At 48.4% G+C, this 22,397-nt stretch overlaps 1 protein-coding gene across 1 annotated transcript in view; it reads right to left on the bottom strand.

Moving 5' to 3' along the window:
* The window catches only part of Vit (vitrin), a 127,734-nt gene that overhangs the window by 28,963 nt on the left and 76,374 nt on the right, over positions 1 to 22,397 (bottom strand). Inside the window, exons 7-9 of the mRNA XM_076558789.1 lie at positions 17,124 to 17,309; positions 3,779 to 3,823; positions 1,852 to 1,914 (exon numbers count right to left, since the gene is read on the bottom strand). Of these exons, the coding sequence (XP_076414904.1) occupies positions 1,852 to 1,914; positions 3,779 to 3,823; positions 17,124 to 17,309 (294 nt within the window). The remainder of the gene's footprint in view (positions 1 to 1,851; positions 1,915 to 3,778; positions 3,824 to 17,123; positions 17,310 to 22,397) is intronic.

Raw genomic sequence — 22,397 nt, 5'->3', positions numbered from 1 at the left:
CTCCAAACGCCCAGGATATCTTAACGACTACGCTTCTACCTCGAGGTATATACAGGCTAAGACCCAGCGGGTCTCTTCTATGGAAGTCATGAGGTGCTCAGTATTACTGTCTGATTTATGGTCACAGGAAAGGTTCAGGGTGAGGGAGGAAGATTGGATGTAATGTCTGCAGGAATTAACGCACCGGTTTTCTTAATTCTGCAGTATAGCGCCTTATGGTGCAATTCTAGAGATGAACTCATGCTTTTGTGCTATATAATACATCAGATCCACATGTTGTATCTTTGGATAATATCAGAGGCATGCACAGGTCATGCAGGTGCTTATGCAGTTTCCACAAAATCACCTGCCAGCCGCTCTCAAGGGCCACTCTTAGCTTTGGCTGTAGGTCTGGGGGTGGGGGTGGGGATGGGGGGGGCTCTGTCTCTGCGTTTGTTCCAAGTTCCCTGGGCAACTGGCTGATGCTATGGGTCCTCTGACCATGCTGGGAGTAGCACGGTCTAGGGAGGTCCGGACACAACAGGTATTAGACAAGAGATGGGCGTTGTTAGTCTGAAAACTATCCGCAGGCATCTCTTGCGTAGAGCGGAGCTGAGACTTTGGTGGCTGGCCGGCCACAGCTTTAGGGGGATTTGCAGAATGCTTTCTTTCGGCGTGTTGGAAGACGCTACACTTCTCTGCGTTTCTTCTTTCTCCGCTCCCTCCTTTGTGATATTCCTGGGTGTCTTCTCCCCTGCCTAGTGCCGCTCACCATATATGCATCCTCTGCTTCGTTTTCTGTCTCATCTGCATCCCATTTGTTAGCTTCATAATCCAGTCTCTGCTTGGAACCATGGCTAATCTTCCAACTCTAAACTTTTTTTTTTTTTTAAATCTTGAGGCATTTGAATATCCATTTAACATTCCTTCCTTCTTAATTTGATGAAGAATGACAGAATAGGTATACTTACTGGCATCTCGTCCCCAACTGCGAATTTCTGACTGGGCTGCCTCATCCCATCCAAGTATCAGATCTTGCTGTTGGACTGAATGTTTCTCGTAGCAAACGACAGACATCAACAGTCTCCTGTCCCCAAGCCTGCTTCATCCTGTGTTCTTCACCACAGTACCATCGATCCAGCTGCACAAGCCATTTTTTTAATTTAAATTACATCTATGTGTTTACTCTGTGTGTGTGTGTGTGTGTGTGTGTGTGTGTGTGTGTGTGTGTGTGTGTGTACGGGCGGGGAGAGCACACACGTGCCATGGCACAAATAGATAACTTACAGGAGTTGCTTTTCTCTTTCCATCACGGATAGAGCCCAGGTCATTAGGCTTTGCAAAAAGTGCCTTTCCCAGCCAAGTTGTCCCTAGAGTCCCGCTGACGTCATTTTTAATGGTCTTGTCTCATACCCCACCCCAACCCTATAGAGGCTTCCTTTTCTATATTTCTTGAAATCTGTCTATTTCCCTCATTTCTGGTTCTAACTCCAAGAACTTCTGGCTTCTATTACCTCCGTGGTACCCCTGGCCCTGCTGACCAGCCTGTCAATTCTTCTCACCCGCCCTTGCTCTTCCATCCCTGGGGGAAATTCTTCACCCTGTTGCCATGGTGACAGTAAAAACCCCTCCATCCTCTCTTCCCCGCGCATATACTTTAAATTCTCCAGAAGCTCCCCATTCTCTTTAGAACAAAGTGTCGGGAGATGGGAGATAAATAGATCTGTGGTGGGAGAGAAGAGAAGTGGGTCTGAATGGAAGTGAGTAGGTAGAGGAGAGAGAGAGAGAGAGAGAGAGAGAGAGAGAGAGAGAGAGAGAGAGAGAGAGAGAGCACTCAAAAGCATCCCGAGTTCCCAGCTGCAGCTAACTCACTGGGATCTCCCTGGGACACTGGCTCCGAAGACTGTGTGCTGAGTTCTTCTTTTGGCACAAATCCTGGAAAGAGAGGTTAGAGTTGTTGTGACTCCAAGCAGAGGAACACCTGGCCTTCCCCCAGAGAAGGGGACAGAGTGCACATTCATACCCAGCGCTGGGGCTTGGCTTATAGCTCCCTCTTTTCCATACTGGCCCCATCCTGAGAAAACGAAGTACTGACAGCCTGCCCAAGGGTCCTCTGTTGGATGTTCAGAGGACCTTGTCCTTGTTCCCATTTTAACTCGTTCTGTCTAAGTCCTGGTTAATTTATGGGAAATTTTTGCAGATGTGCCGGTATAAATTATCATCTCTAAAATTCTAAGAATGTTGAGGTCAGGAAATGGCTCACCCCACACCTTTGCTATGCTCAGTACACGTAGGTCCTGGGCCAAATTTTGGTGGTATGGGCACTGGGCAAAGATGAGTTAGACATGTGCAGGGCAATCTAGAAAAGGTTTTGTGGGTACCAGCTCGGGGCGCGGCTCAGAAGGGCTGAGAAGACAGCATCTCCTCCCCAGCCCTTTAGGCTAGAGGCAGAGGTATAAGATGTTCATGCTTGGAAGGGCTGTATGGAAGGTGGGCTTCAGCTGGGCAGGTGTGGTGGGGTGTCTGCATTAGGGCCATGGACCCAGAGTGTGGCAATAGGCACGGACACAATAAATGCCTGGGATGGCTGTGACCACTGGCTTTCCCAGAGGCTGTAAACATGTGCAGGAAATAGGTCTCCCAGTTTTCAGGATGCCCAGCAGTTCTGGAAGTTTCCGGCTGTGGAGGCAGGTGTGGGGGTTCAGACTCTCTTTGCTCTTAGTGGCGGCAGAGAACTTCCTCCTTGTTTTTTTTTTTTTCCATCCTCAGTTTGCAAAGCATGTGATTTCATCTTCTTATTAAAGGTCAGCCAGCTTGCCCCACTTCCTCACACCGTTTGGAAATTTTGTTTTGGGTATTCCACTGTATTTCTCAGCCAGATGCCTCCCAGGGGCACATCTCAAAGCTCTACATTGTGTGTGGGGTGGAGGGGGGTGAGTGGAGGGGGTAAGTTCACAGGGTTGACCTTCCTAGCTCTGTCTCCCTTGGTCAGTAAAATCCTGCTTCCTCCCAAGAACAGCAACACTTTGTCAGGGGGTCAAAAAGTTAATGTGGTAAACAGTGCACGATACACACACACACACACACACACACACACACACACACACACACACACACACACACAGATGGGAATGGAAAAACCTCAGACCATTTTCTTTTAACTTTCTTTTTTAGTTTGTTTGTTTTGTGGACAGGGTCTCACTATGGAGCCTTGGCTGGCTCGGAGCTCACTATGTAGACCATCTTGGCCTCAAACTCACAGAGATTCACCTGCCTCAGCATCCTGAGTGCTGGGACTAACAGCGTGCACCACCACCAGGCAGCCCTCCTGAACACCACTTTCAAAGGAGACTGAAATAGGGAACTATTGTCCATGCTGCCAGAAGAAATGAGGGTCTAAACCCATTTCACAGTGAACTCACTTCCTACAGCCTCTGTTTCTCTCTCCCTTTTTTTTTTCTTCGAGACAGGGTCTCTCTGTGTAGCTTTGCGCCTTTCCTGGAACTCACTCGGTAGCCCAGGCTGGCCTCGAACTCATGGAGATCTGCCTGGCTCTGCCTCCCGAGTGCTGGGATCAAAGGCATGCGCCGCCACTGCCGCCCGGCTCTCTCTCCCTTTTGAAGAACCAATATTGCCCCAGGCATCCCTAGGAAAATTTGTAAGCGCCCAAGCGTGGACCTGAAGGTCCCAGGAGGAAGCCTTTTGACAGCTCGACAACCTGAGCTAACAGTTGGACCCTTGTTCTCCAATGCTGTGCATCTCCTTCTGGTTGGGCTTGGGAGGTCATCTGGATACTTACCTGAATCCAAAAGGACTGGTCCAGGCCTCCACAGGTCCATCTCTCCTGAATTTTGAGAAAAAGAAACAAACTTACTAAAACCGAACCAGGATACGGATTCAGGTTGAACTGCTAGGATGTTGCTTCCCAGTCGCCCCAGGCAGAGGGTTCCACAGTGGAAGATGGGACCAGGATTCTGGAGGAAGCATCATGGAATCCTGGTCATGGTCGTTCCTCCCACGTGGAGCTCTTAAAACCAAAGCCATGTGCTTCATCCTCTCTGCACTAAGAGGCACAGACTGAAAGGAATCCCGGGATTCCCCAAAATCTCATGTAGTCAAAAACACCCCCAGTTGCGTTAGTGGCTGGTTGGTACTTGAATGCTTCTAGAGACCGAGTTACTACCTACCCAGACAAAGCACTGTATGTTAACATGGTCTTATTTCTGAGAACATGGAATGATTTCCCTTGCAGCCATCTGAAGTATTTTGAGCTAAAAATTTTCCCATCATTCAAGTTATTTATCTGTCTTTCCACCCACCCACCCATGCATACTTACATTGGGCCATTCAATATGCACCCAATACCATTTTAATCACACCTATTCCATCTATTTGGATTATTTTCCAAAGCTGGCACCCTCCACCAGTTTCTGAGTTTCCTCTCCTTGTGTGCTTCAACCAGAGCAAAGGAACATAGCACTTGGGTTCCATAGCACAGACATGCTGTGGATAGGGTGCTGGAGAGCGGCGATTCTTATCCAATAAGCTCTGTTCTTATTTGGGACAGCTGTAAGGTCAGGAAGGGCTCCGAGGCAGTGTGAACATGTGGGCAGACCTCACAACACAAAGATGGCTTATTTCTCTATCCCACCCTGCGTCCTTCCCAGAGAACTTGAGGGCACGGACAGCCTTTGTCTCCTAAAGGCTATCGATCTCTCCTGCTGAGGTTGGAACTGCTAAATCACTCAAACGAAGTGGTATCTTTTTCTTCATTCAACGAGGCCGGGGAATTTTTGAAAGGTTAAACGTCCGTGTATGTCCTTTAGTGATAAGACCTGGATTAACCTGGTTCGGGCACTACTGACTTGGAGTGAGTCAGTAGCACCCTCTGAGAGCTTTAACTGGGTAGGATGGGACTGTCACCACCACCAAGACCTTCATAATGATCTTTAGTTACTTTGCCCTTATTACTTCAGTGCCACCTGCTGGTGAAAATCAGCACTGCGCTATTTTCCACTTTTTGTTGTTTGAGACAGGGTTTCTCTGTGTAGCTTTGCACCTCTCCTGGATCTTGCTCTGTAGACCAGGCTGGCCTCGAACTCACAAAGATCCGCCTGGCTCTGCCTCCCGAGTGCTGGGATTAAAGGCGTGCGCCACCACCGCCTGTCTGTTTTCCACTTTTAAAAAGAAGCTGCTGGCTCCTCTTTTACCAAAGCACTTACAATGCTATTTTCTTTTAAGCATTTAAAATTTTCCTCAGCACGAAGGCTAGAATGCTGAGCACATTATGGCTTTGGTGACCCCAGGTTCTTACTTTTGTCCCCAAAGCCTGTCCATCAATGCCACTGTCATCTTGCTTGGGATGAATCTGAACAAATTCCCATTCATTTTATAGCCAGGGCCTGAAAAATATTTGGACAGCTGAGACTTGGTGTATTTTGGACTTGGTGGTAATGGGAAGTAAGTGTGTAAAAGGACGTTTGTGTTCGGGTGTCAAGGAGGGACAGGGTGGCCTGGGGAGAGGGAAGTCAGAACGCCATCCGGAGTATGCCAAGAACAGGCAGGGCGCACCTCCCCCACTTTGTCCACAGTTCACCTACGGCCGTCTCCTGTGACGTCACGAGGAAGTATCCTGCCCTGACTCACATGGGGGAGACTCAGAGGAGACGAGTGTACATACAGTCACTCTGAAAAGTGTAAGCCACTCAACAAAACAGGGGATTATTTGGGTGATGGTCTTTGGTTGGCCATCTCACAGAGTTAGATCTAAGGGAAGCATTACGTTCTGAGCGATGTCCAGTGGGAAGAACACTCAGGGACTGTTAACCTTTACCCAGAGTTAGTTCAATGGCATTCAGAGCCACTTTGAAATTAGTAAGTAACATTGAGCCTGAATTAGGTACAGCTGTGACCCTATTTTGCACACGAGAAAACTGGAACACATGCAGAAAATTGCCTTGGTTGAACTTTGAGCCTAAGTCAGTAGGATCCTGAGACTGAGCTTAATCTCTCTCTATACATCCATCTACCCACTCATCTATCTATCCATCCATCCATCCATCTATCCATTCATCCGTCCATCTGTCCATCCATACATACATACATACATATACATACATACATATATCTATAAATCTATTAATCCGTCCATCCATCCATCCATCCATCCATCCAACTAACCATACATCTATCAATCCTCTATTAATCCATCCATCCACCCACCTATCCATCCATGCAATCATCCACACATCTATCAGTCTATCTATTAATTTACTCATCCATCCATCCATCCATCCATCCATCCACCCATCCATCCATCTATCCATTCATCCATCTATCCACCCACCCACCCATCCATCCATCCATCCATCCATCCATCCATCCATCCATCCATCCATCCATTCATCCACCCACCCACCCACCCACCCATCCATCCACCCCCCCCACCCATCCATCCATCCATCCATCCATCCATCCACCCACCCATCCATCCATCGATCGATCGATCGATCCATCCATCCATCCATCCATCCATCCATCCATCCATCCATCCAAAAGGACCTGGGATGATGGTCCCTGCCTCTCTGACTCAATGTGATACCGAGGCAGGTTTCAGAGCCTGCTGTTGCCCTGCACATCTGGAAGTCACTAGCCTGGGACCCAAGAGGGAGCTGCAACATACAGCCATCAGGACTATAAAGTTTTATGGGCCCAGAGTCCAGGTGGCCAGACAGCCCCCAAGTTCCTCCCTGGGGAGTCCCTGGAGGAGGAAGTGGAAGTTTGAAGGTGTAGCAGGCCTCCAGAGCTGGGGGATGCTAGCAGCCGCCTGTCACCTTTCCTGGCTGCCTGTCCCTAGGACAAGAGGGCAGCACACTTTGCTCAGACTTTCTCTTGCTGTTCCCCCACAGGAAGTGCTAAGAGAACAGAGGCCAGCAGCTGTGCCCAAGGCATTGGTATGCCAGCAGCCTATTTGAAACCACTGGGGACATTTTCTAGCCCTGGGCATGAGTTCATGCCAGTTAGGCTTCAATGGCCCCAGGTCTACAAATGGGATGCCCTCCAATACACACTGTGACATGTTTATTTGGGACCTGGAAGCCTTTTTTTTTTTTTTTTCATTTTCACACTAATTCTGTGCTTAGGTTTCCAGGCCAGAAAAGCTTATTCGCAAAACTCAAACAGAGCCCATGGGGCCATGCTTGATATTCTGACCTGGGTACACATACTCAACTCGCCATAGACGGGATCCAGGTGACCTGCTTATTCTAGAAGCCGGAGAACAAAAGATGCCAGGGGCTTGAGCAGTTGCAGGCTCAGTAGGAGCGGAGCCAGGGGTGAGGCAGAGCTTGCCCGGCTGGAGTCAGCACTGGTTTCAGAGGGGCAGTAAGTCTCAGACACAAAGCCGTGTGTTCTGCCCTGCATGCGCCTCTCCGGGATGCACGGCCGAGTCACAGAAGGAGCTACTGGGGGGACCTGGAGAAATGAACTCCAGAAACGATGAGACCTGAAGAGGAGGTGCGTAGACTTGGAAGCGTCAGCGTCTCTCTGGCTGAGAGACACTCGGAAGCTCAGCTTTGCTCCGGTTACTGAAGCCCTCAAAGAGCCTTTGTTTGGGTGGAGAGTTGTGTAGAAGGGTGTTAGATCAGATGCATTTTATGCAGTTCTTTTTTTTCTTTTTTCTTTTCGAGATAGGGTTTCTCCATGCAGTTTTGGTGCCTGTCCTGGATCTCGCTCTGTAGACCAGGCTGACCTCGAACTCACAGAGATCCACCTGGCTCTGCCTCCCAAGTGCTGGGATTAAAGGCGTGCACCACTGCTGCCCGGCCTTTATGCCGCTCTTTGTAATTCCAGGATCTGACAGTCTTAGGGCTGAGGAACTGGGCAGCTTGCTTGACATGTATGAGTCTACTGGAGGTGAGAGTTGGTTGGAGACCTAACAGCTCCGGATATACTTATCTGCCTTGACTCAGTGTGTACAGATATTTGTCATGTCCCCCGCACCTCCCCCCCTCCCTGCAGGATCTTTTGTGAGATCTCATGGCTATCCATTTCTGTGAATCTTTGGGTTGAGAGAGTGACCCCAGGCAAGGACATGATGAGAATTCTTGGGAGGGTCTGAGTGTCTCCGGGCAATCGTGGGGATGATGGTATTCTAGTTTTCTTTCTGTTGCTATGATACAATACTGACCAAAAGCAACTCTTGGGAGGAAAGGATTTGTTTATCTTACACTTTCTAGTAGACTGTCCTTGAAGGAAGTCAGGGCAGGAACTCAAGTAGGAACTTGTGGAAGAAAGGTGCCTGCTGGCTTGCTTCCAGGCTCATGTTTATCTAGCTTTCTTATAACCTGGGACTACAAGACTAAGGGATGGTGCCGCCCATGGTGGGCAGGGACCTCCTACATCAGTTAAAAATCAAAACAGTCCTCTACCGACCAGCTCACATGTAGTCTGATCTGGGCACTTCTTCAACTGAGGTTCTCAGGTGAGTCTAGGCTGGGTCAGTTGACAGTTAAAATAGGCCCAAGTATTAGAAACATGAAGGATGCTGAAGAGGAAGTAGAGACTCGTGAACAAAAGAACTGGAAGATGATGTGGTTAGGAAAAAAAAAAAAAAAGGAATAAGGCCAAATGCATTCAGTAGAACAGACTCCCCAATCAACCCAAAGGTGGTCAGGCAGTGAAAAGAAAAACGGGAGCTTGAGACTGAGAACATGACCTTGTTGCTCTCCACCCCCTGCGGGAGGCCAGCTCCCACCCTTTAAAAGGGTTCCTATGCGGAGGAGAGAGGGATAAGAAACGTTTAGATAGAAAGATAGCGGAGAGGAGAAAGACAGAAACACAGGATAGCTTCGGGAGGACCTGGACCAAAACTCAACGGTCCCTTCTGCCTCTTCAAAAGGGCTTTTTATAGCAATGCCAAGGGGGTGGGGCACAAGACCTCCCCCTTGCTAGATCAAAGCACAACACACAGCCAAGTGCAGACCCTTCCAAACACCTGGTAACCACACCCATGGTCGAATCATCCTCTTATGCAGCCCTGCTGGGTAAAGCAAGCTCAGGTTCTCAGACCCTGAGTAATTTGGGCCTCCACCTCCCCAACGCAGGTCTGAGGCACATGGTGCATCTTGGTATTTGCACTTTATCCCAGAGGTCAGTCTGAGGAGATTGATTAGGTGAGGGAATCTCTGGAGGGGACATAAAGTAATATAAGTCCTTGGGACTCTGATTTGATAAAAGCGTCTTTTTTCTCTTACTGAGAACAGACTAAACAAAGATATTTCTTGAAGGTCAAAATGACTTGGTATGCCCCCGCACTCTGCTAACCTGGAGCTGAGCTGGAGAAACCAAGGGCAACCATGGAAGTACATCTCTAGGATGCCAAACTAGAAACTGCAAGCCCCTTGCCTAAGCTGATACCTGCTCCTGCAGGCTTCTGGTGGGCATCTCTGGAACCCTGCCTTTGAGCCCCTGTGGGGAGTCTACAGGCTGAGCAGGTCCACACACAACCAGCAACTGATTTCGACTTTCATTTTGTCCCCCTGCCGAGAGTGGCTCTGGTTCAGAGAGTTTCTGCAGTCTCTGGTTGGCTCCACCCTTGGGGGGCTGCGGGCATCTCGGCCACGGGAGTGAGAGGAGAAAATGCCCCATGGCTTGGCCAGTTCTGGCTCTGAAGCCAAGAAAACGGAGTACACATGGGCAAAGGTGCCATTGTGCAGTCTATGGAGACCCACTTAATCCTGATGGGGGCTGTGGGAGGGATGGGGAATAGTTCTTACTATCATGTATGTACTATCATGTATCAAACGAAGCAGAAGCTACTGGGCTGAAGAGGCGGCTTAATGGTTAAAAGCATTCGTTGTTCTCGAAGAGGAACGGGGTGGGGTGGGGTGATTCAATTCCCAGCATTCCCATGGTGGCCCACTGCTTGGGGGATATTCGATCACACTGTGAACCCCAAATTTGCATTGGCATTAATTCAGTAAAATTAACCGTGGGTCAGGAGGCTGAGTTAGCAATTAGTTGACAGAAAGTAATCAGAGAGCATCCGAGGGCATCTGGAAGAGATAAAGAGATGCACAGGAAGTAGTAGGGAGGGGTTTTGAGTGGCATGGCCTTTTCTGTTTTGGTGGAGCGAAAGGCCAGACTTTTTCAGAGACACCAGCAAGGAGAGAAGGTTAGCTGGGTGTTACTCAACCTCTCTGAGCTAGCGGGTTTTCACCCCAGCCTTTGAGTCTCGAGTTTTACTTACAAATAGAACGACGGGGATTTAGTTAAAGCTAACTTTAGCAGCAGTGACCTAGCCAGTGCCTATGGGAACAGAATTCCCGCCAGGCTGCTGTCAGAGAAGCAGGCTGGTAACTGCAGAGTTGCAATTGCTGGCTAAAATAGAGGTAGATGAAGGCGCAGCCACTGTACCGAAGGAAAAACCCACAACCGTCCACAACTCCGGTTCCAGAAGATGCAATGCTTCCTTCTGACCTCCGCGGGCACCAAGCACGCAGGTGGTGCACATACCTACACGCAGGCTAACCACTTATGCACATACAATTAATTAAATAAATGAATAAAACACAAAACACTAGGAGGGAGATATCAACACCTCTTCATGGCAGTCCGGCCTCTAGTCCTCATGCCGTGTGGCCTCAAAGGGAGTAGTATAGTTCTTAGTCAGCACATAAGCTCCCGAGCAGGCCTGGTATGAGCGGGTGGGAAGCCCCTATCCCATTCCCTGTCTGTATTCTGTGGGCCTCAGCAGTGTTGCCGAGACCTGCTGCAGCTTCTGTGGCAGCACAGAGCCATGAAAGCCTGCAGGGCAGTGAATTTTGAGTCCCCGGTTGTTGCGATTCAGAGGCGCTTTCCTGGGAGAGAATGCGCTTCTCTTCTCCGAGCATAACGGATGTCCCCAAGCAAGATGCGCTCTGCTCTTTCTTGGGAGAGGATAAAGGTTTCCCTTGATCTTTTAAATGAGTTTCCCCAAGCATGAACCGCAGAGAGCATCTCTTTTCAGGCGTCTAAGAGCCTGGTTACTGAATCCTTAGGAATGGCTATCGAAACCTGTAATGAAATCGCCTCTGGGATAGGAAGATTGGGCAAAGGCCTGGGTTACTTAATGCCCTCCTTACTTTCCTTATAGGTTCCTTCACAAGTCTGGGCCTGAGGGCAGTGCACCGTGTTGGCCCAACTGGTTTAAGGCTCTATTAACTCCAAATCGAATGGTGAGGATCTGGGCAGTTAGAATCATGCAGAGTAGCAATGAGGAAGACAGCTGGAGCTCTCACCTGGACGGGAGCCAGGCCTGTGTCGGCTGCTCCCGTAGGCAGCGGGGGACCACAGACCTGAAATCACAGCTGGACTGGTCAGAGCATGAACGTGAAGCTAGCTGCTCTCATTCTTTCCGTGAGTCAACCTAGCAGGCCCGGACCAAGGTCAGAACCAAGGCAAGGCTTTCGTGCTGTCTGAACCTGCCCTGGGGGAGGCGTAGGAATGGAAAGCAAATATGTAGATAATAAATAAGTAAACAAATAGGTAGACAGACAAATAAATAAAGGAAGTCGATCGGATTTAGAACAGTGGCTGGACATTCCAGGCACTAAACACCCTCGTGTTTTATGATCGGCAAAGTCCGTCCCTTTATTCGTAAGGACCGTATTTCTTAGATTTCCTGGTTCTCAAAAATAATTCCCCTCAACCGTGCCGCTTGTGGGGAGGTTAAAGCAATCCTTCAACAGAAATGTCACTTAACATTTTGCAATTTGCCTAAGCGGCATCAACACGAAGTTGATACAAATCGCATTAGCTCTCAGTCATTTTTAGGGGCAGCCCATGGGTTAGCCTTGATTATTCTGGGAGAGAGTCAAACATATTTCGGCACTCATTGCTTACTGGGAAGTTTCTCTGAAGGAAGGCTTTACAGGGAGACAAGAGACGGAGGAGTTTGCAGAGAGAAACCCAGAGCCTCTTTGGGGAAGAAGTTAGCTGAGGGGAAGGAGCCATGTTTCCATGGCGGTAATGAGAAGATTCTTACTTCTTTTAGGACTGTCCATGGTGGATTCCTCCCCCCACCCCATTTTGTCTTGGTTTCGATTATGTGACATAAACTCAAAGCAGCTTTATTTTTTGTACAATTCGTAAAAGTAACATAGGCTCACCATATAGACTTTTTCTCTAAATACGATGCATGGCAAGGGACCATCGTTGGTTGTCTTTCCAGCGCTGGCTGGCCTCTGGTTTTGGTATGCAGAACTACATCCCTTGTTCTGAGACTACATTCTTACACACAACACACAAGCGCAGGACTCTGTGTGTGTGTGTGTGTGTGTGTGTTGGGGGGGGTCCATGTTGCACCTCACTTCTTTGACTGAGCAATCTACCACAGGCCAGTCTTCTCACACCAGCCAGTGCCCAAGCCTATCAGCTTTTCGGTTATTTATTTTAAAATTTTTAAGGTTAGCATGTGAAGTCACAGGTTTCATTATGACATTGTCTACATACATAGCATTATGGTACGCTCCTATTCATGTCCCTCCCTCCATTGCTTTCCCCCACATCCCCTCCTCCCTTGGGGGTCCCTTCCTTAATTGCACCCCCAAATATCCCTCCCCATTTTCACGTCCCATATATTCCACCACCTTCTTATCCTCTGTTCTCCACTTTTTTCTTTTAGACCCCTCCCCCCCAGTCCCGTATCTGTCTCTTTCACACACACACACACACACACACACACACACACACACACACACACACATCTAGATGAGAGAAAACATGGGATATTTATCTTTTGGACTGCGCCTCATTTTGCTTCAAGTAATGATCTCTACTTCCCTTCATTCTTCTGGAAAATGCCATAGTTGCATTTTTTCTTCATGGCTGAATAGCATTTCTGTGTGCACATGCAGTGCATTTGAGCAGGTTGTACGGTAACTTGACCCGTACTTCTAATGGTGGGTGAGTAAACCTTTGTTTCTCTTCACGTGACCGTGTCCCATGGCTGTTCTTCCCACCCGTGGATCATACTTACCTTACAATTCATTCTTGGTAAATTCTATCATTTCTCCACACTCTTGCCCAAACTGTGTATTTCAGTTTGCAGTATGAATTTGTGTGTGTGTGTGTTTGTGTGTGTGTGTGTATAGAGAAAGAGAAAGATTTTGCTGTTTATTTGGCACTTATTTCATTCCTGATGAAGCTGAATATCTTTTGTTGTTTTGTTTTGTTTTGGTGTTTGGAGACAGGGTTTCTCTGTGCAGTCCTTGGTTGTCCTGGAACTCAATCTGTAGCCTAGGCTGGTCCTGAACTCACAGAGATCCACCTACCTCTGCCTCCTGTGTGCTGGGATTAAAGGCATGTGCCACCACTGCCCAGCTTGAATATCTTTAAAAAAATACATTTATTGGCCATTTGTAGCTCTGCTGTAGTTTGCCTGGTCATGGTCTTTCTCCAGTTTTCTTTTGGAATGCTTGTCTTTTGAAAGATTGAATTTCAAGAAAAACCTTCTCCAGATACCTTAAGGAAGAAAGACTTCCACAGGTGACAGAAATCCTGCTGAGGAGGGAAAGGCGCACACTGGCAGACGCTGGTCTTCTCCTGCCGGATTCCTCCATCTCCTCCTAGTCCTTGCCCAAGGCTGGAAGGGAAATGAATGACCCTGGCCGTTTCTGGACCTTGTCACTAGGCGGCGCTCCTCTACCCCTCTGGTCTCTGTACTGTGCATACATTTAATGCTATGCTGGCAGTGGCCACCAAAACGCTTCTTAAAGTGAACCTGACTGGGCAAACGATGCTGCCATGCAGCCTTCTACATCTGAGAGATCCCAGCTGACCCAGCGGGACCTGCAGCTTGTCAGTCTTTGCAGAATTCTTTTCTAACAATAGCTTTGGATCTGGCTCTCCCGGTGGCTCTCTCTGGCGCTGGGTGCTCCTGGGCGGGGGGTGTGCCGGTGCCATCTTTGGCCTCTCTATGAAGACAGCCTTATTCCTGTCCTGTGAGAAGTCTCTGTGTCCCTGGCTCTTGGCTTATTATTCCTAGCCTTCGCTTGGTTTTTTTCTGACGTCTTGGCGTGTATATTCACGGGTCCGTGAATGGGCCGCAGTGTGTCCAGCACCCATTTCCTGGGAGTCCTCTCACGCCTCAGCATGCTTTTGTGAGCTGAGAGCGCTCCTGTCTCTTCTGCATCTAAATATTTACATATTTTGTTGTCAACCTCCCTTTAAGGCAATGGTCCTCAACCTGTGGGTCGTGACCCCCCATGGGGTCGCCTAGCAGATATTAAATTATAATTCCTGACAGTAGCAAAATCACAGTTATGAAGTAGCAATGAAATAACTTTCTGGTTGGGGGTCACCCCAACATGAGAATCTCTGTTTAAGGGCCGCAGCATTAGGAAGGTTGAGAACCACTCAGAGTCTAAGGTGTTGTGTTCTGCCTGAGAGGATGCTTTTGTAAACCTCAGTGTAGGAGGAGTTTCAGGCCTGAAACACAGGTGGGCGGGCCCTGTTCCAGCTCCACAGGCGTGAGGTGTCCTAAGCTGAAGGGATCATCGATGGATCTTAGTGCGTTGAGGTGGGACAGTCACTGATATATCCTAGAATGCTGTCTGATGACACGTAGTAGGCATTCAATAAATATCTCTTAAACGAGCCGGGCGGTGGTGGCTCACGCCTTTAATCCCAGCACTCAGGAGGCAGAGGCAGGCAGATCTTTGTGAGTTCGAGGCCAGCCTGGTCTACAGAGCGAGATCCAGGAAAGGCGCAAAGCTACACAGAGAAACCCTGTCTCGGAAATAAAAGGAAAAAAAAAATATCTCTTAAACGAACTAGGCTTTGCTTGAACATCCCAGTCACACCCACTTCTAGCATCTCTCTGTTTAAGTCATACATATAAAAGGAGGGAAATACAGTAATAACTAACTTGTCTATCAACACTGTAAGAAGTGCTGCAACCCTTGAATACAGTTCTTCATACTGTGGTGATCCCCAAACCATAAAATTATTTTCATTGCTACTTCACAACTGTAATCTTGCTTCTGTTATGAATTGTAATGTAAATATCTGTGTTTTCCAATGGTCTTAGGTGACCCCTGTGAAAGGGTCATTCCGCCCCCAAAGGGGTCACAACCCCAAAGAGGGTGGTGACTCAGGTTCAGGTTCATAGGAATGGGGTTTCTTTGGGAGTGATGAAAATGTTCTAGAATTTGATTGTGGCGATGGCCATGTAACTATGGATATACTAAAACCCCCTGAATAAGAGCTTTACATGGGTGAATTGTATGGGACGAGAGGAGTGTCTCGATACAACTGTTATTGTAAATGGACAAATGCACTTGGACATCCAAATCTGCTTCTTTTCATGCATGCAGAATGCCTTTGAGTGGGTAATGCAATGGCTAAGAAGTCCTTCTCCCCCGCTTACCCGGGCTCCTGTCTTAACAACTATGGTGCCCGCTACACAGAGGCCTCTCTTTCCCCGAGGATGGGCCCGGCAGTGTGTGGGTTGCATGGATGCCCATGCTGTGCAAGTAAGAAAAAGGAACACTGATGGGCTGGGAGGCTGCTCTCCAAAGCCCCTGTCCCGAAGCCAGGAATAGCAAAGCTTTGCCAGGTTGGGAGTCACTACTTCAGGTTTTTCTGAAGAGTTTGCAGCCAAATTGGCATCAAGATTCCCAAGCTGCCAGGAGAAGCCAAGTCAAGAAGCCACCAGTCACTGTTCTCTGTTACATAAGGAACCGGTGCCCCCTGGGCAAGACAAGAGCCGATTCAGGTACTCGAATGTGTTAGAGAGAATGGAGGAACCTAGAGCCAAGAGCTTGGGATGTGATGAAGAAAAAAGCTCTGGTTCTGGGGACTCCTGTGAGCCCTGGTCATCCAGCACCAGAGACTGTTTCTCTCTCGTTGCCAGGTATCATTAACTTGGGTTAATATTAGTCCAGCTGAACATGAATAGGATGGGGTGGGGAGCATGTCCGATGTATTTCAAAACTTCACAAAATTATTTTTATGGTTCTCTGATATGGGACTTTTAGGTCACAACTTCTCCCATGAGGCAGTGATAAAGTAGAAAGTTTATAGTGGAATCAGTGACAAGACTATAATAAGGCATGCGATATACTTGGCCCATGAATGCATGCGTGTTGCGTATCCTGACAGTTATTATTAATTACTGACGACATTAGGGGAGCCCGGCAGCCTCCAATCTTGCCACTTTGTTCTTCCCGAAGTATGGCCCTCTGTGGCTCAGATTTTTGCGGATACGTTTGCTGACGGCAAGGATTCCAGGGTTTGGCATGTGGATTCCTGCTCTGCTTGCTTACCCGTGTGACCTGGAGTTTGGACCCCTTATTTCTTAGTCTATCCACTGTAACAAGGGATTCGCTCAAGTTAGACATCCTTTGGATCCGCCCCACAGGGTGGTCATGATCTAGCAAGTTCTATGATCTATGTGTAAGTTGCTCAGAAAACTGCCCAGGGCCTTGAAAGTGCGAATTCTCCCGTAGAAAATAAAAGGATGGGTAAACAGGTGGGCTAGAATCTGCTAGGGTAGGGTAGGAGCATGCTGCATGGCGATCATGATTGAAAACTAGGGGTGAGGCTGAAAACAAGGCCCCCACGGAACTTCCTCCAAGGAGGGAAATGTGTCGCCGGACAGGAAATATTCGGAGAAACCTTCCGAGGTAACAGCGATCCCATTGCACAACTTCCCATCCCCCTCCCCTCTTCAGGTGCGCTTTATCTCAGGATGGTGGAGATAGATGCCTGTGTAGAGCCTGGAGATTGTACTGTGTGACAAGCAAACTTATCGGCTATCTGACATCCCAAAGGGATTCTTTTATCGAAAGACGTCAGGGTGTGGGCCGTTTATTACTTAAGGAAACAAAATCCAGTAACACAGCAATGGGGAGAGCTGAGTCGGCCGTCTTCCTCAACCAAGCTTTTGGAGGAAGGGCGATCTTGTCAAGATAATGCTTCACATACTCGCCTATCTTTGTGGGTATGGCAAAGTAGTTGTGTTTTGAGCCTGGAAGACACAACCTGGCTTCCCACCCCAAGGCAAGGGCTGGGCACTGCATACCGGATTCCAACAAAGCTGTTCCTCTAAAGATACACCACCTGCTCTTGTAGTCCACGACATACATGGCCCACCTACTCACCCGTATCCTGGCTCCTGTGGCCCACGGGTTGGGGTCTGGGGTCACTGGTTACAGATGCTGTGAATGGCTTCGATGTGGCTCTGTGGGTAGCCTCAGCTACTGGGATAGCTAACGCCTGTGTCAGGGTGACAGGCTGTGTGGTGGTCCCTGTAATAGATGGCTTCTCATAGGCTTTCGTGGGCTCACCTGTAAGGAAACAGCATTGCGTTGGTGTCTACAAAGTAGCCTGTAGGACTTAGAGGACCACGAGTCAAATAAATGTTTATTGAACACCACCAGCTTTTAGAAGACGCCTGTACTGGTTGTAGTGGAGGGTGGGACCTAGATAAATAGCCCATACAATTTCAGAGCAATAAGCCAACCAACAACCAAAGATTAAACAGCACACTTGAGCGACAGTCAAAACTGTCATAGCAACATAGAGGAGGCAGAACATGATTGGCTGCCCGATTGCTTTGCCGGGCACCATAAGCAATGGTTTTTACTCCTTCCTTCCTTTCAAGCCCCCATTTCTCTGTCTCCCTTCTCCCCCTTCTATCACCCTGCCATCTCAACAGCAATTGGCCTATGGATACACGGCTCTTCCCCTCCACTATGGCGCACTCTTAGAGAACGCCTTTTGGTTTAAGTAGGTTCACAGCCAGTCAGCTGACCCCTCCTGGCTCCAGATGTCCTGCCAGTACCTGGGATAATGGAACTAACTAAACGGCAAGGATCATCTAGGTTCTAAATTAGGAAGATTTTGACTGCCTTGCAGGTTTTTATCCTTTGGCAATTTCTTATGTGTATATACTGACTTTGGGGAGCATTTTCACTTCCCATTACCCTCTCTCATCATCCCCCACCCTGGAACCCCTTTTCTTCCCAACAAGTTCCCTCCTTCTTGATGTCCTATATTTGATTCACTGAGTCGCTTGCATGAGTACGAGTAGGAGGTTATTCTTTTAAGATTTTTATTTTTATTCTTTTTTTTAAAGATTTATTTATTTTTATTTCATTTGCATTGGTGTTTTGCCTGCATGGATGTCTGTTGTGAGGGTGCTGGATCCCCTGGAACTGGAGTTATAGAGAGTTGTGAGCCGCCATGTGGGTGCTGGGAATTGAACCTGGGTCCTTTGGAAGAGCAGTCAGTGTTCTTAACCACTGAGATATCTCTCCTGCCCCCTTATTTTCAGTCTTGATTTTGTATATATGTGTGTGTCTGTGCATTTGACCACAGTGTCAGTGAAGGTCACAATGGGAGTCAGATCCCTTGGAGATGGAGTTACAGGTGGTTGTGAGTAGCCCTACATGGGTGCTGGGAATCGAACCCAGGTCCTCTGCAAGAGCAGAGAGTGCTTTTAACCCCTGAGCCATCTCTTGAGCCCGAGTGAGAGGTCATTTCCAGGAGCGTGGGGAGCAGGTACAAGGCTCCAGTTAGTGCTCCAATTGCTCAGAGAGTCTCAGTGAAGGTTTAGGGAAAGAGAGGCTACTCTGTGAATCCTGGGGACTATCTTGGAGACCTCGGGCCAGGACTGTAGAGAGACATGATGGTCTTCCCCATGACCAGCCCCTCAGGTCTAGATCTACTGCCAATGGCTACTGGGCATCCAGTGGAATATTAATGCTTCTGTAACTGTGGATCTGGTGTCGTGGGGCTGCTGTTATACATTACCCAAAATTTGGTGGCTTAAAGCAATAGAGGTTCATTTTCTTACGGCTCTGGAGGCCAGGATTCCAAAATAAGGACTACTGGGCCAGGTTTAAGGCCTCAGCAGCACCGAGCTTCCTCCAATAAGCCCGAAGGTAGATGTGATTCTTGCACCAGCCAAGTTCGTCTGGATTGGCCTGGGCTGTCCCTAAGGTTAGCATCCTGACTTGTTTTCTCTGCTCTGTCTTCTTAAGACCTCCTTTTCTCAGGCTGTGAAGTCATTTCCCTCTACTTTCTTTCTGTGGAGATGTGTGTGATTGTCCACACAGATAATCGACGATAAACATCCAACGTCAAGACCCTTAATCATATTAGCAGAAACACTCCTCTCCATGTAAGGGCACACTTGGGTTCCAGTGGTTGAGATTTGAGTATCTTTTTGAGGGGGACTTTTCAGCCCACCATAGCATCCTGGCTCTAGTGTTCCTCGTGATTAGGGTTGATGCATTTTAGGCACATGGAAAAGCTGGCCAAGGGGGTCAAAAGATGCCTCTTTCTCCATCCAACGTGCCGTTTGATGCTGTACAGAACAGTGCATGGTACAGCATCCCAGGAGAGCAGTGTTAGGACTCCGGCCCTGCAGACCAACATTTGGTGGGTGTTCAGACCCACTGCCCTACACTGGCACCTGCTCCCTTCCGTACCCTGACCCTGTCACCTTGCAGGGGTGAATCACATCACGAATTTGGGAGGCCAGGCCAGACGAGAACCAAATCCAGCATCAGGGTTCAGTGTAGCCATTCCATCTGCTCTTGCGGGCAGGAAGCAGATTTCTCATTTTCATTGACCCTGTTCCTTGCCAACCGCTAGCCATCTTTAAATCAGTCGGAAGACCAGGCCAGAGGATCATTAGCGAGCCATGGATGGCTTCTGGGCTTCAGCTGGCATCTGCACCACCCTGGGGCCAAGCCAAAGCTGCCTGATGCACGACATTTCCCTTACTTTAAAGGACAGCCATTCATAATAAGTCCTAGAGAAGTGTTTAATTTCTCAAGAGGGATCCTCTGCCTTCTGCTGTTGCTAGAAGGCTTTGGCGCCTCTTGAGGGAGATGTGGGCCCAGGTTTGCCTTGATCTAGGGAGGAGATGAATAGGACTGCTTGTCAATTTCAATCCAATGATTCATTTCGAGAGACATATAAATAATCAGGCAGTATATATATATATATATATATATATATATTTTACTTTCAAATAATCAATTCAGCCATAAAGCAGCCAAACAAAGCTTTTACTAGAACATCTTCCCATCATAAACTTATTAGAGTTTGAAAGTCACAATTATCTTTTTCTTCCCCAGCTGTCCAGATTCTAGGCTCTGGACTACCCCAGTCACCTCCGTGTGTGAATATTCATTTTCAAGAGAGCTAGAGATTAAATGTCATGAGGGCAGCCAATGGGTCACTCGACAGGACACAGCTGCTTTCAAATACTCGATCCGTTTACTCAAGAGTCATCTCTCTGGTCCTATGCGGGCTGTTTTTGTTCATTCCTTGTCACAGATTAGAGCCATCTTTAACGTGGAGGAAGAGGATGCTGCTCTTGCGGTCCTAACTTCTCCCAGTTCCTTATTGGCTATTTCGCTCTTGGTTCATTTTGAACACGATACCTAGTCGGACAGTTTCTGCAGACAGTGTCAGATACATGGAAGTTTTGTCTCCTCTCAAAGGCTTTCACAGACATGCCGTAGGCTCTCAGCATGCTGCTTATTTGGGCATGGCCAAGAACAGCTCCCAGGCACCCTCTGAAAAGCAGCAGATGGAGGCCCGGAACTCCCTGTCCCGGTAGCCGAGTGGAGTTGAGCAGATCGGGGTTACAGATGCAGCCCCCAGGAGCTGTTCCTAGAGAGGCTGATTCACCAGCTCTCAGATGGGCCGTGGAATTTTGATATAAGAACTGTAGCCCAGGCCAGATTGGGCTTCTAGCCCCCTCATTTCCAGTCCTGCTTTATTTATGAGTGGGGACAGCCAATGCCTACTTGGCAGGACTGCTGCCGTAATTTGGGCGAAGTGTATAAGTCGCCCATACTGTGTTGGGCACATGTAGGAATCCAATAAATGGTAGGAGTTGACATTTCACATCGAGTTATGTTTCCCCCTCTGCCGCAGACAGCATTGTGCTTTGGTGGCTGGGAAGAGGACGGAAGCCAGGGTGCCAAGGTCTGAGTGCTGGGGGAAGATTTGGTTCTTCTCATCACTAGCTCATTCTGAGCCTCGGGGCTGCACACCAGGGCAGGAGATCTAAGATCTCCACTATACGCTGGCACCTTTGGACGTGGGCATCCCTGATGAAGATTGTCACGGTTTTGGAAGTAGACGCAAACATTTCTATTTTTAAGGTAAGGAACAGGCTTCTTAAGAGGTCCAGGAGCGTTCCCATTTACAGGGTTGAAGGGAAGCAGAGGCAAGGTTAGAAGTCAAGGTTAGAAGCCAAACCCATGCTCTCTGTCCACTAAAAGGGAACAAGTAGAAGACAGGCCTCGGTCACTTGAGAATTCCCGAGTGTATCACAAGGTCTTGGTGGCCATCTCTCCGAAGCTCACTGTCAGGAGTGGCAACAGGGTGGCTGTGGTGGGTAAGGGTCATGAGGGTGGGGGATGCCTGGGAGGTGAAACTCATGTAGTGGGCAGCAGCCTGACGACCTCCTTCCAGGGCAGGGCTTAGCAAACAGCCAAGGGGAGGCAGAAGGGTATTTTCCTGGCACTCTTTCTCAGTAGCAGATTTCCTTAGCCTTCTTTGGCCCTGACCCCAGGAATGTGCCTTTCCAGTTTTCCGGTGCATTTCTGCAAATCAACACTTACCTGTTTTTATTTAGCCCAGAGCACAAGGCAGCCAAGTAGCAGCTGCCGGCTTAATGGTTGCTAACTGCCTGGGAGAGACAGCCTTTAAATTTCAGGCAATATCTGTCCCCAGCGTGAGCCTTGCAAGGCAAATCAGAGACCTTCCAGGCTTCAAGGGAGATAATTTGCCACTGAAGACGTTGGCTATGCTTTGGCAGGGTCATCCTAACCTAATTTACCTATTAACGCATTCTTTTGGGAGCCCAGTAAGCATGTTATGCAGCATGCTGAGACCTGAGCCGTGGTTGGCCCTGCATCTACCTCTTCTCGGGCTTTGTGCGGTTTCTGAAGGAATTTGATCCCTTAGGAAGAGGAGCAGTGAGACCACTCTTTCACGGGTCTCACTGGAATTTTTTTTTTACTTGAATTATTAAGAACTCACTCTATGCAGGCATGCCCTTTTAAAGAGACAGAGCGGGACCCCACGCATCCCTTTGATATGGGCACACTGGTCACTGAGCTTGGGCCTAGCACACAGGAGGTACTCGGTGGTGAGCAAGTGGGTGAATGGAGGAACATACCCTTTGAGATGCTGTCAAATGTGAATGATCTAGAACTGAGGAATGGATATACTACCTGGTGATACGGCACAGAAGCTTGAGGTGGTGTGGCCATGGGGACAAGCGACATCATCAGTAATGGTTGTGCTTTCACAGTGTGGCTTTTGGATACTTTATAGATTTAAATAGAAGGAGGAGGAGGGGAAGTCCCAGGGTTCACCTGCACCACTTGAAGATGCTACCGAGT

This window comes from Peromyscus maniculatus, chromosome 22 (genome assembly GCF_049852395.1).
Source record: "Peromyscus maniculatus bairdii isolate BWxNUB_F1_BW_parent chromosome 22, HU_Pman_BW_mat_3.1, whole genome shotgun sequence".
In the NCBI taxonomy this organism is placed as follows: Eukaryota; Metazoa; Chordata; class Mammalia; order Rodentia; family Cricetidae; genus Peromyscus; species Peromyscus maniculatus.
This window is presented reverse-complemented; position numbering and strand designations above follow the sequence as displayed.